Raw genomic sequence first — 14,176 nt, 5'->3', positions numbered from 1 at the left:
CTCCAGCAGTGCCATTTTGGCACTGCTGGGTTCGAACAGCGTCAACGTTTTCCAGCAGTGCCATGTTGGTACTGTAAGACTCGAGGCGTGTAAACTTCCTCCAGCAGTGCCATGTTGGTAATGTAAGACTCGAGACGTGTAAACTTACTCCAGCAGTGCCATGTTGGTACTGTAAGACTCGAGGCGTGTAAACTTACTCCAGCAGGTCCATGTTGATACTGTAAGACTCGAGGCGTGTAAACTTCCTCCAGCAGTGCCATGTTGGTACTGTAAGACTCGAGGCGTGTAAACTTACTCCAGCAGTGCCATGTTGGTACATTTTGACTCGAGCCGTGTAACGTTTCTCCAGCAGTGCCATGTTTGCACCGTAAGACTTGAGCTGTGCAAACTTCCTCCAGCAGTGCCATGTTGGTACTGGTAGACTCGAGGCGTGTAAACTTCCTCCAGCAGTGCCATGTTGGTACTGTAAGACTCGAGCCGTGTAAACTTCCTCCAGCAGTGCCATGTTGGTACTGTAAGACTTGAGCCGTGTAAACTTCCTCCAGCAGTGCCATGTTGGTACTGGTAGACTCGAGGCGTGTAAACTTCCTCCAGCAGTGCCATGTTGGTAATGTAAGACTCGAGACGTGTAAACTTACTCCAGCAGTGCCATGTTGGTACTGTAAGACTCGAGGCGTGTAAACTTACTCCAGCAGGTCCATGTTGATACTGTAAGACTCGAGGCGTGTAAACTTCCTCCAGCAGTGCCATGTGTGTATTGTAAGACTCGAGGCGTGTAAACTTACTCCAGCAGGTCCATGTTGGTACATTTTGACTCGAGCCGTGTAAAGTTTCTCCAGCAGTGCCATGTTTGCACCGTAAGACTCGAGCTGTGCAAACTTCCTCCAGCAGTGCCATGTTGGCACTGCTGGGTTCGAACAGCGTCAACGTTTTCCAGCAGTGCCATGTTGGTAATGTAAGACTTGAGGCGTGTAAACTTACTCCAGCAGTGCCATGTTGGTACATTAAGACTCGAGGCGTGTAAACTTACTCTAGCAGTGCCATGTTGGTACTGTAAGACTCGAGGCGTGTAAACGTACTCCAGCAGTGCCATGTTGGTACTGTAAGACTCGAGGCGTGTAAACTTCCTCCAGCAGTGCCATGTTGGTAATGTAAGACTCGAGACGTGTAAACTTACTCCAGCAGTGCCATGTTGGTACTGTAAGACTCGAGGCGTGTAAACTTACTCCAGCAGGTCCATGTTGATACTGTAAGACTCGAGGCGTGTAAACTTCCTCCAGCAGTGCCATGTTGGTACTGTAAGACTCGAGGCATGTAAACTTACTCCAGCAGTGCCATGTTGGTACATTTTGACTCGAGCCGTGTAAAGTTTCTCCAGCAGTGCCATGTTTGCACCGTAAGACTTGAGCTGTGCAAACTTCCTCCAGCAGTGCCATGTTGGTACTGGTAGACTCGAGGCGTGTAAACTTCCTCCAGCAGTGCCATGTTGGTAATGTAAGACTCGAGACGTGTAAACTTACTCCAGCAGTGCCATGTTGGTACTGTAAGACTCGAGGCGTGTGAACTTACTCCAGCAGGTCCATGTTGATACTGTAAGACTCGAGGCATGTAAACTTCCTCCAGCAGTGCCATGTTGGTACTGTAAGACTCGAGGCGTGTAAACTTACTCCAGCAGTGCCATGTTGGTACATTTTGACTCGAGCCGTGTAAAGTTTCTCCAGCAGTGCCATGTTTGCACCGTAAGACTCGAGCTGTGCAAACTTCCTCCAGCAGTGCCATGTTGGCACTGCTGGGTTCGAACAGCGTCAACGTTTTCCAGCAGTGCCATGTTGGTAATGTAAGACTCGAGGCGTGTAAACTTACTCCAGCAGTGCCATGTTGGTACATTAAGACTCGAGGCGTGTAAACTTACTCTAGCAGTGCCATGTTGGTACTGTAAGACTTGAGGCGTGTAAACGTACTCCAGCAGTGCCATGTTGGTACTGTAAGACTCGAGGCGTGTAAACTTACTCCAGCAGTGCCATGTTGGTACATTAAGACTCGAGCCGTGTAAAGTTTCTCCAGCAGTGCCATGTTTGCACCGTAAGACTCGAGCTGTGCAAACTTCCTCCAGCAGTGCCATGTTGGCACTGCTGGGTTCGAACAGCGTCAACGTTTTCCAGCAGTGCCATGTTGGTAACGTAAGACTCGAGACGTGTAAACTTACTCCAGCAGTGCCATATTGGCACTGTTGGGTTCGAACGGCGTCAACTTTCTCCAGCAGTGCCATGTCAGTACTGCAGAATGCTAGCAGGGTGAGCTTCGTGTGCAGTTCTCTTTCACCGCTATGGGACCCTGACACGATGAAGTTTCTTAGTCTTTTTGGAGATGTCGTATTTTTGAAGCCTAATAGCATACATTTAATGTTGGGTTATTTTACACCTGGTTGACCGTTACTAATGAAATACTTCCACTGATGGAGCGCCTGCTGATGTCCCTTCGAGAGTGCTGCCATGTCTCTGCCTGTGAAGCGCCCTCTTCACCCCAATGCAGGCAGTCAGGGATGGACGACCCTGCTGTCCAGAAGACGCACCTGAGGACCGGTAGAGTCACAGAGGGGCGGCTGGTTTTGTTTACCGTTTTTCGGGCGTCGCCCGTTCTGTCTTCGTCGGAATCATCGAACCATGTTCCATGTTCCTGTTTTTGTTTATATTTAATTGCACAATTCACGCCAGCTCGTCCGCATATCGCCACGTGCGCTTGTGCCTGTGTCTGCGCGCCTTTTTCCTTATGTACGTCTGTCTTTTTTTATTATTACTGGCGTACGGTTATGATTGATTCAACATACTCCTGTTTAAGCCTTTGTGCCAATCAGAAGCTTTTTTTTGCTCTCGATCCTAGATTTACACAGAAAAATACCGCCAACCAAGCTGTGACTGGTGGTAAATATATACCAATGCTAACTCCAGCGTGCATGTTAATACAGAGTGAACAAAATCGTGTAACTCAACAACAACTGCAGACTGTGAGAAGGAGAGAAAGAGTGTAAACAGGGCATTGAGTGGGCCGGGTCCTGCCAGTGTTCAGCACCGGCAGTTCTTAAACGGGTCCCAGAGACGGGTCCCTCTCGGGCTGTCCTTTTTTGCCTCAGGGTAAAAAAAAACCTAAACTGTGCAGTAGCACCAATCCTTCACTGCTTATATGTAACTTCCAATGAACTTTCTTGTTTCGTTTTATATAGCGCAAAGTCGGCTGAAGGCATTGGAACGCTTTACCTGAGCACCAGTTGCATTACAAAGGGACATATTCATTTTTGAATCGCAGAATGTTGAGCCCAGGTCAGTCTCGAACCTGCTTTCTTAGCTGGAAAGTCTAGCCTTGCACCAAAGACTCGCCCACAAGAACCGAAGCATTTTCATTATTATATACAGGGAAGTCATAGTTGTTGCTTATTTCTCTTATGCACATAACAACCATTGACAAAGCCAATAATGCTGGCTTGTAGGTGTATTGTTACTTGTTGTGTTATATATCTGGATGTATGGACACAAGCAGCAAAATACCAGTGAGGCAGCACACTATGCTAAGTAGGCCTAATGCTAAGTACAGATTTTCAACGTAAATGTTTTAAGCCACGCCCTTAATTACATAGGTTACGCCCCTTTGAGAGAACCCCCAGTTTTTTCATCCCACTTAAAGTACTGGGTGTAAACATTGTTTATACTGGCGTTATTCGTTCACTTTGCACCTACGTGCAAATAGCTCGTATATGTGCTGAGACACGTGCACGCTGTGCAGGGGCGCCTCTAAAACAAAGCAAAAAAGAGTTCCGCAGTATTTGCATTTATTTTTAAAGTGTGGTTTCCATGGCGCCACTCTGCTATCCAACCACCGTTTCAAAGCGCTCGGGGATAGAAGGTGGGTGTGCTGCATATGAGCACAGTACACATAGTCAGCCAAGGAATTATTTACTTGCTTTTCAACTTTGCATAGCGCTGTATTCCGCATGTCTGGCAGCGCCGCTCACTTTCGACTAGGCCGCCTGCCCCTGGTTACCGAGTATAGTTGATACGGTACACTGTCACGCATCAATCACGCCGAAAGCGTGAGTTTGGCCATACTTGAGTCCATAACTGCCAACCTCCAACGGTTTAAAAATCTGGCACCTAGTAACTGACGAAATATGCTAATTTCTCTGCCGCGCGCAAGGTGCTTCTTGGCTTGCTGTAAAACAGAGGGTCATTTTAAGACCCTCTGCACCGCCCACTGCATCTTTATAGTATGGACCATTATTTCTGGCAAATGTATCAGCCCCCTGTGCCAATCACCGTTTCAAGCGCATCCGCTGCGGCGGGGAATGGGATGGAAGTGGGGTCTTAAAGAGGCGGGATTTCAGTGCCCTAGGGATCAAACTTTCCAGTACTTAATTTGTACCGGTGGTTGAATGTGGTGGCACTGACTTCGTTTTGGGAATTAGATCTTAATTTTTTTCGGGCTTTCACCAAGAGCAATAGAGGCAGAAAAAGGACGGAAGAAAAGAAAGAGGTGAACAGACGGCTGAATAAGAACACGCAGAATGAGATAAAGATAAGTGTAAGGTGGTGGGAGAGAGGCATGAGGTGGAATCTAGACCAGGCTGCCTTAGTGGTCGGCAAACCGGGCATTTGGCAATGAAGGGCTCCCAAGAAAGACTTTGGCAAACATTGTTTCTTTCACAAGTTAAGCACTGGAACCATAGGCGCAAGGAAGGCTGTATCTTCCGAAGAGCTCCAACACCTCTTCTTTTCTGCTGATCACCTTTCTGTTCGTGTTGTTTTCTCTTTCTGTGGCCCAGGTCGGCTCGTGGAGGCAATATGCCAAGGAGCAATTGTTTTACGAGTTTACGGTCCACTTACAGCCGTTTTTAATCAAAAATTATTTTTGCGGGTGACATTTCTAAAAGAATGAAGTTCGATTGTTTTCATCTATCCCTATTGCAGTCAGTTGTGCCGATTGTCTTCTAGGCGCCAAGACGTAGGAGTTCACGTTACATGTCAGGATAAGATGTGTGAAGAGACCCCTCGTGAGCCCTGAGGCAGCTCCGTGCCACTTTGCGTGCCTGCCTGCGTACGGCTGACATTTGAGATACAAACTTGTGAAAGGGTCAGTCCCTTGTGGGACTCTGCCCCAGCCCTGCCAGGGTGCCAAGTGCGCTGTATTCCGCATGTCTGGCAGCGCCGCTCACTTTCGACTAGGCCGCCTGCCCCTGGTTACCGAGTATAGTTGATACGGTACACTGTCACGCATCAATCACGCCGAAAGCGTGAGTTTGGCCATACTTGAGTAACCAGGGGCAGGCGGCCTAGTCGAAAGTGAGCGGCGCTGCCAGACATGCGGAATACAGCGCACTTGGCACCCTGGCAGGGCTGGGGCAGAGTCCCACAAGGGACTGACCCTTTCACAAGTTTGTATCTCAAATGTCAGCCGTACGCAGGCAGGCACGCAAAGTGGCACGGAGCTGCCTCAGGGCTCACGAGGGGTCTCTTCACACATCTTATCCTGACATGTAACGTGAACTCCTACGTCTTGGCGCCTAGAAGACAATCGGCACAACTGACTGCAATAGGGATAGATGAAAACAATCGAACTTCATTCTTTTAGAAATGTCACCCGCAAAAATAATTTTTGATTAAAAACGGCTGTAAGTGGACCGTAAACTCGTAAAACAATTGCTCCTTGGCATATTGCCTCCACGAGCCGACCTGGGCCACAGAAAGAGAAAACAACACGAACAGAAAGGTGATCAGCAGAAAAGAAGAGGTGTTGGAGCTCTTCGGAAGATACAGCCTTCCTTGCGCCTATGGTTCCAGTGCTTAACTTGTGAAAGAAACAATGTTTGCCAAAGTCTTTCTTGGGAGCCCTTCATTGCCAAATGCCCGGTTTGCCGACCACTAAGGCAGCCTGGTCTAGATTCCACCTCATGCCTCTCTCCCACCACCTTACACTTATCATACGACCTCCCCCTTCCCGCTCGAACCTGGACCGCTTGAACCATGCTCAATAAACATGTATTTCGTGAATGATGACATTTCGAAAAATAATAATTTCCGGCGGCCGGTAAAGTTAATTCGTGTTGCACAGCGGCGTTTCTCATAGCCGTGTATAGCTAAAATGGGTAGTGTGTCATAAGGAAAAGTCTTTTATTTAGAGCGCTAAAATGGCGGCAGCAAGAGCGACCGAAAAAAGCAAGCATCACTGTGCATGTACTCTGCATGTTTTAAATTATGAACGACATATATTTTGTGATTTGAGTTTATCATTGCAAAATTATTTGGTAAATGAAATGAAATTACTTATTGAACTTACAGAACGGAGTCCATTTAAATTGTGAGAGGCCCTTATGGTAACACAGTGTTCCTGTTTTCCCTCAAAGTCCTACATTGTGCCCGCCCCGCTGAACATTATACTCTGTTACCTGTAAAACAGAATCAGTTTGAGGGAGCCTCTCCTAGAAGGAGAATGAATCTGGAAGGTTGAATGTGAGAACTCTTGTTGGTTGGACTAGGGGGATGTTTACGTTTTTGCTGACATGTTAGCAAAGGAGAAATGTTTACTTGGTAGATACTATAGCACCATAGTATTTAAAAACGGCAACGAATAAGATGGCTGCATAATATGTATAGCTGATGTAAATTCCAAGCTTTGTTAAGAGCTGTCTTATTCAGGGAAGATCTTTGTGCTCGGAACTCCCCAAGCTGAGGTGGGACAGGGTCTGGTTGTAGGCCCAAAAGATGAGCTTGTGGCCGCGCTGGCAGAGTTTGTGGCCATGAGAGTCTGGCTAGGTGCACAGCCCATGGGAGTACAGCGGCGCTTACAGGATGTGGGAGTCTGACATGGAGTGCAGAGTAGGGGTGTCTGGCTTCCAGCAGGCGACCTGGCCAAGGCTGCAGGCCAAGAAGATTGGCTAGTGGTGTAGTCTGTTTGAGTTTGTCTAGGAGGGCAGCCGATATTCCCTTTTGATGTGGTGCAAGCTGTGAATGCCTGACCTGGGATGCCAGCTGTGGGGTTATAGAGTGGCATGAAGATCAAAAGATATGGCTAGTGGTGCAAGTCAAATAAGGTGGCAATGGCTGCAGGCCAAGGAGGGCGGTTAGGGGTAGGTAGCAAGAGCCTGGCTAGGGAAGAGACAATATTCTCTTTGGCAATAGTGTGTAGTATAAAATGTGTTAGTGATGAGGACATTGGTAGGTTGTGTAGGGAGCACAAGTTGCTGCTGTGAGGCTGGGGTTGCAGGTCCTAGGAGTCTTACTAGTGGGGTGCAGGCTGGGAACCCACATACATTGCAAGTTATGGCATCTGACATGGGACGCAGACCTTGGGAGCGAGGCTGTGATGCACACGGGGAAGTAAGGCTTCTGCTGCAGGCCTGAGGAGATAGTATATCAGCTCAGGCTATGTTGCTCTGTCGTCTGGTGCAGGCTGTCGGGGTCTCCCTAGGGCGCTGATTAGCATAAGAGTCTTGTCACAGAGATATGCAGGGGGAAACATCCTTTACAACGCAACTTTTACCACGCAGTGCCTTTACGACGCAACTTTTACAATGCAAACCATTACAACGGATTGCGCTGGGGGCGCTCTAGGATAGGGAATACATTTAATTTACTATCCAACACCTTCCCAAGTGTCCACGGGGACTGGAGTTGGAATAGTAAATTAAACTATTCACTATCCAGCACCCCAAAGCGCTATGCGTTGTAAAGGTTTGTGTTGTAAAAACTGCGTTGTAAAGGCATGCGATGTAAAAGCATGCGTTGTAATGTCATACATCCTATGCAGGGGATAGGAGGCTGTCTGTGGGTGCAAGCTGAGGGGTTCTGGCTAGAATTGCAGGTTCTTGATGTGGGGTTCTGACTGTGATGCAGGCTGGGGGGTCTGACTGTGGTGTGGGGCATGCAGTGAGAGTCTGGCCAGCTGGATATGCAGGTTTCTGAAGCCTGCTTGTAGGAGCAGACCTTGACTGTCTTCTATAGATGTAGGCTCCGGTGATCTCTCAAGGTTGTAAACTTTAGGGAGGAAAACCAGCAGCAAAACCTCTATTGTATTGAAGACAGATATTGGATAGAAGCAGGGCTTTAAGTGGGTTGGTCTCTCCGGGTCAGAGACCCGGCAGTACTCAAAATGGACAATGAAACGGGTCCCTATTGGGCTTTTTATTCATGTCCTTAACTATGCTGCTAAAAACATTGCTTGATTTCTGAACAATTGAATATAATACATTTTTATGAAAATCCATTTCACCACTTTAGTCCGGATTATATTTCATATGTTCACCATAATCTTGCCTTCCATGAGCATGTTTGATATTTCCAGGATGTTGGGTTTCTGTATTCTTTTCGTGGAGCACATTTCTCCCTTGTGCAGCGCATACTTTAAACTGGGTCACCTTCAGGTGTGTATAATGGGCCACAATTGTGAGATCTGGAGTTGAGGTTGAAGGCAGTGGGAGTTTCTCTCAGTGCCTATTAAGGGTCAAGAAGTGTTCAGAATACTTGGTCATCTAATCCTTGGCCTATCTGCAGAGTGCACAGAGCAATGATCACGTATGTCAGTTGCAGTTGTGATTCCATGCAAATGTGTGTGAGGGAGAGACTCAGTTTTCAAAATTTTGACAATTTTGAAAGTAAAAGACAATGCAGTTCTTACAGGGCAGTGCGTGTGTTCTGCGGTTGGGGGTGGTGAAGTGAAGGAAATGCCAGGAACGCATTCAGGAGAGTGCTAATGAGGAAAGAGATGAGGTGTAAGATATACAGATGGACCAGAAGTGGAGACAATATTTTCCATATTACTTAGAACAAAATTGTTGTTAATTATTTATCTTGAAAGCCAACAACCACTGGCAAAGCCAATATATTCCATGCGTGTGTAAGTTGTTTTCAACCTCAGAGAGGAATCAAAATTTCGGTCTGGTGGCACACTATGGAAATCACAGAAAATTAGTTTATATGTTTAAGCCACATCCTTAACTACATAAGCCACGCCACTTTTAGAGACCCCCCCCCCAGACACACCTTTTTCATCCCACTTGAAGCCCTGGCTGGAAGGGAGTGTTCCTGCTCCAGGTGTATCTGAAAGGAGAGCAGTGTTTATCTCCTGCCCCTCCCTCCTCGGTCCCCTCCTTTCTCCCATGTTTGTTTGGAGCAGAAGTGCTGGGTTAATGATTAACCTTATAGTGCAGTGTCTAACCCAAGCCCTTGTACTGCATCCCCATCTGGCATCTGAAGGCTTTGTGTAGGTCTCCTCTTCTCGCCAACCCCCACCCCCTACGCCCTCTCCGGGACCTTGAGTAGGTAAATCCTCGGTCTCACCTGGCCTCTGAGACTGTGTGCAAACTACAAACCAGCCTTCCTCTCTGAGGCCCCGCGTTGTGGGTCAGCCCTACCCCCTCTGTGGACCTGTGTTGGGTCATTGCTCCTCACCCATGCCCAGGGCCTGTCTGTGTTAGTCAGCGCTTCTCACCCACTCAAGGGGGCTCGTTTATGAGGTAAACCTCCCTTCGACTCTCTGAGGGCCTGTTTGTTGATAAGCCCTCCTTACCCATTTGGAGGACCTGTGTGTGAGTCAGTGCTCTTCACTCACTCTGAGGGCCTGTGTGTGAGTCAATGTTCTTCACTCACTCTGAGGGCCTGTGTGTGAGTCAATGTTCTTCACTCACTCTGAGGGCCTCTTTGTGGCTCAGCCCTCCTCCCCCCCCCAGTGGACTTGTGTGTGAGTCTGTGCACTTCACTCACTCTGAGGGCCTCTGTGTGAGTCAATGCTCTTCCCTCACTCTGAGGGCCTGTGTGTGAGTGAGTGCTCTTCACTCACTCTGAGGTCCTATGTGTGAGTCAATGTTCTTCACTCACTCTGAGGGCCTCTTTGTGGCTCAGCCCTCCTCCCCCCCCCAGTGGACTTGTGTGTGAGTCTGTGCACTTCACTCACTCTGAGGGCCTCTGTGTGAGTCAATGCTCTTCCCTCACTCTGAGGGCCTGTGTGTGAGTGAGTGCTCTTCACTCACTCTGAGGTCCTATGTGTGAGTCTGTGCACTTCACTCACTCTGAGGGCCTCTGTGTGAGTCAATGCTCTTCACTCACTCTGAGGGCCTGTGTGTGAGTCAGTGCTCTTCACTCACGCTGAGGTCCTATGTGTGAGTCTGTGCTCTTCACTCACTCTGAGGTCCTATGTGTGAGTCTGTGCTCTTCACTCACTCTGAGGTCCTATGTGTGAGTCTGTGCTCTTCACTCACTCTGAGCGCCTGTGTGTGAGTCATTTCTCACCCACTCTCAAGGCCTCTGTGTGGCTCAGCCCTCCTCTCCCCCTCAGTGGGCCTGTGTGTGAGTCTGTGCATTTCACTCACTCTGAGGGCCTGTGTGTGCGTCAATTCTCACCCACTCTCAGGGCCTCAACCTGGCTCAGCCCTAGTCACCCCCTCAGTGGATCTGTGTGTGAGCCAGTTGTCTTCACTCACTCTGAGGGCCTGTGTGTGAGTCATTTTTCACCCACTCTCAGGGCGTCTGTCTGGCTCAGCCTTCCTCTCCCCCTCAGTGGGCCTGTGTGTGAGTCTGTGCACTTTACTCACTCTGAGGGCCTGTGTGTGAGTCAATTCTCACCCACTCTCAGGGCCTCTGTCTGGCTCAGCCCTAGTCACCCCATCAGGCCTGTGTGTGAGTCTGTGCTCTTCGCTCACTCTGAGGGCCTGTGTGTGAGTCAGTGCTCTTCGCTCACTCTGAGGGCCTGTGTGTGAGTCAGTGCTCTTTGCTCACTCTGAAGGCCTGTGTGTGAGTCAGTGCTCTTCGCTCACTCTGAGGGCCTGTGTGTGAGTCAGTGCTCTTCGCTCACTCTGAGCGCCTGTGTGTGAGTCAGTGCTCTTCACTCACTCTGAGGGCCTGTGTGTGAGTCATGTCTCACCCACTCTCAGGGTCTCTCTGTGTGGCTCTGTTCTCCTCGCCCCCTCAGAGGGCCTGTGTACGGATCAGTTCTCCTTTTTAAAACCCTTTAGAGCAACCAAGCTTAGTCCTTTTTGCCTCAACCCTTCTCAGCTTATTTATTTGACTCCTCTGCCCTGGTCTCTCCACCTGACATCCTATCTCTCCTCTTTATCATCCATTTCCTCTCTTTCTCGCTCTTCACATTGTTTCAAGTTTCAATTCTCATGAGATAGTTCTCTGTTTCTCTTGCTTACTCTGTCTTTCTCTTTATACCCGCCCTAGATCCCCCAAATGACTACTTATCTCACTCCTCCTCTCCTCTCCTCTTAAACCTCACTGCCTTCTTCCTCGCTTCCAGGCCTCCATTCTCTTATCCCTTATGTTTGTCTCTATCCAGCTATGGTGGCTTCCTTCGCCTCCTCTCTGTATATCTCCCCTCCTTTCAGCTCAGAACTTCTATCGTTATCGCTGCATCTCCCCCCTTCTAACCGGTGTCTGTCCCCTCCTCTGTCTCTCTGGGTGTCAGAGCTCACCTAGTGGCTGCTTTACTGAGCTTCCTCGTTCTTTCCCTACTTCCCCCCTTCCCTTATTTCATGGGACATCCTTGCTCTTAGTTGAAGGGATTTATCCCCTGTGCCTAAAAAAGACTCTGACCTTGTGTAAAAAAAAAAAAAAACAGCGCTCCAATGACCTTGGGCCGATCTCGCCCTGTATTAAGCTGAAAAAATAAAACAACTAAATCCGTGGACCAGCAAATGATAGAATACAAGGGGTTGTTGACTGTTCTCTGTCAGATAACATAAACCGGCCACCGAATGTCTGCCCACTGCTGCTCTCACCCATGCCTCCCTTTCTTTGTCACCCAGCGGCCTCGGTCTTGCTTCTCGTTCTGGTACAGTCTCTTTTTGTTTCCACTAGATTCCTCCCACCCTAGTTTCTTCTCACCTTTTCTCTCTGACAGACACCTTTTCTACCTTTCTAGCCTTCTATAATACAATGTGTTATTGCTTTCCTACAGGACATATCATTTTTATAAATACTGTCAAACTTTCCATGCTTCTCCTTCCAGGCCTCTTGCTGGCCCACTCGTCCTGTCTCTCCTTAAATACTGCTGTCTCCTTCTGCCTACCTTGCGTTCTCCTTAAGCACCCACATGAGCTGCATATCAGGATATACAGTGGCGGTACATACATGTGGAGTTTAGGATGCTACATCCAGGTATACTCCTACATATTTACCTCCACGGAGCTGCGGCCGCAATACTTTGGCCATGAAATGTTGGCAGGTCGATATTAAAATCTTGATGTTCCGGTAGCGACCCCCACAGGCCTTTGAAGCCCCTACAATAGACCACAGTCTCATATTCTCTCGCCATCTCTTGCCCCTCACAGACGTTCACCAAACTCAGTGAGAGGCTCACCTAAAAGTGAACACCCTGCCGCCTCCTCACCTGCGCCAGACTCGCACTCAGAGCCCAGAGGTTTCCCTAAACTCGTCTCTCTGGCTCCGACGCCATGTCAGCCTTGCACTCCCTCCTGCCCTCCGACCCACGGATGGGCCCCTGGAGCAGCTGGCACTGCTTCATACTGTGAAAAAGTTGGAACTGTCGGGCAGGGTGAGGAACTCACATCGGTACTCGCAGAAGTGGCGAACAAGCAGATGAGGCCACACCGGAGTGAGTTTGTACAACAGGGTGGCATGTGGGGAGCTCGCGCAAATGGGTAGGGTAAGCATGTGGGCACCGGGGCTAAGTGTGAGGGGCTCCCATTGATGGCAGTGTACGAGGTTTGAGCGAATTGCTAGTCAGGAGGGCAGAGCACCGATACATTGCACAGGTACCTTTCACTGCCCAGTAATCTAACTGTACAGTGGCAAACTGCAGGCCCCATTGGTTTCAGTCTTCAATTGTCACTTGTACTACATTAACTTTTCAAACGTTTCTAAGCGCCAATAAGCATACCAGCTCACAGTATTTACTATCTAAACGAAGTACCTTTAATAATGCACTCTCTGTCTGCTTCCCTATGGAAGAACTGTTAACTCACTCGCCCTTGCCAAAACGGCACCTCCGGTAATACACCCATCTCTGTAAAGTGTGCGTAAACAGTGGCCGCCATACTGGTTCCGCAGTCAGACCCGTGTCGATGCATCCCCGCCACTTCCACGTAGCAGCAGCTATATATATATATATATAGCACCACACCATATTTAAACTGAGCGTTGTCTATTCTGGTATCCAAATTGTATCTTGATTCATGGGGTAAAAAAATAGAAAAAACAATTTTGTTTTATACACGTTTTTCAGTTTTTGTCCGCGTCTTACCTCATTTTGCTCCCCATAGTACGAATTCCAGTCCGGTATATCATGCGATTCCATTTTCACTGAGCCCAGCATTCCAGAATCCCTAATGTTTTAAATATTTGGTACGCAACAATCAAAGGCCTCCAGGCCTTCTGTTCACGAGTGAAAATCCAAAAAACGTTGCTTCCCAAAAGCTCTTTTTGGGTGATGAAGTAGTTTTAGAAAACTTGGTGCCAGGAGTAACTTTTATCTTCGTTATTTCTTCTACCTGACGCAATTTCTCCTTCTTACCCCTTCCAAAAACGCAGTTTTTTCTGTGCAGCAGTCTCCGGAGAGTACGAGAGTTGAAAAATAAATAAACAACCACAGCGCAATGAGAGAAAGGAAAATGCTGGGTCCTGTTTTTTCGTCCGAAACGTCAAGAATATTTTTTTGCGTTGCAGTGCAAAAGCGTGGGCCTTGTGCTACTAAACAGCCGTTTCTTTGGGAGAATTCGGAGCTGCTAGCTCAGGGCGTTCCATGTGAATGACAGCCTTCTTTAGTCGGGCCACCGGCAAGAGGCGGCGAGGGACTCGCGTCTTCCACACCCGGTCCCAGCTGACTTCACTCTCTCCCAGGAGCGGCGCTGCAACGCACGCAGGTCTTTATAGAAGCCCAGGTTGGCTGGGACCCACCTCCTGCTGCCTATAACCTGAGCGCCGAGAGCTGAGCTCTATGCCATGTGAAAGCCTGTCATGCCCTCTGGTGTTCCAGTCCCAGGCGGGCGTTTCCAGGACTGAAGGTACAGTCCACCTCCAGGCTATGACTGAAGGGAGAGGGAGGAACACAGCTCTCCTGTGCCCGGACGTCAGACTAAACCTGGCTGCTGAATACAGTGCCCTGTCTCAGGATTTCGGTCATGTGTGGGTTTCCTTTAAATACCCTGTTTTGGGGAACGTCACTGCGCCCGGTG

At 48.7% G+C, this 14,176-nt stretch overlaps 1 protein-coding gene across 1 annotated transcript in view; it reads right to left on the bottom strand.

Moving 5' to 3' along the window:
* The window catches only part of FOXA3 (forkhead box A3), a 132,844-nt gene extending 118,938 nt beyond the window's left edge, over positions 1-13,906 (bottom strand). The window contains exon 1 of the mRNA XM_078660906.1: positions 13,246-13,906. Coding sequence (XP_078517032.1) covers positions 13,246-13,317 — 72 coding nt within the window. The 5' untranslated portion in view covers positions 13,318-13,906. The remainder of the gene's footprint in view (positions 1-13,245) is intronic.
* Positions 13,907-14,176: the final 270 nt, after the last annotated feature.

The sequence above is a fragment of the Lissotriton helveticus genome, chromosome 9, assembly GCF_964261635.1.
Source record: "Lissotriton helveticus chromosome 9, aLisHel1.1, whole genome shotgun sequence".
Taxonomy (NCBI): domain Eukaryota; kingdom Metazoa; phylum Chordata; class Amphibia; order Caudata; family Salamandridae; genus Lissotriton; species Lissotriton helveticus.
This window is presented reverse-complemented; position numbering and strand designations above follow the sequence as displayed.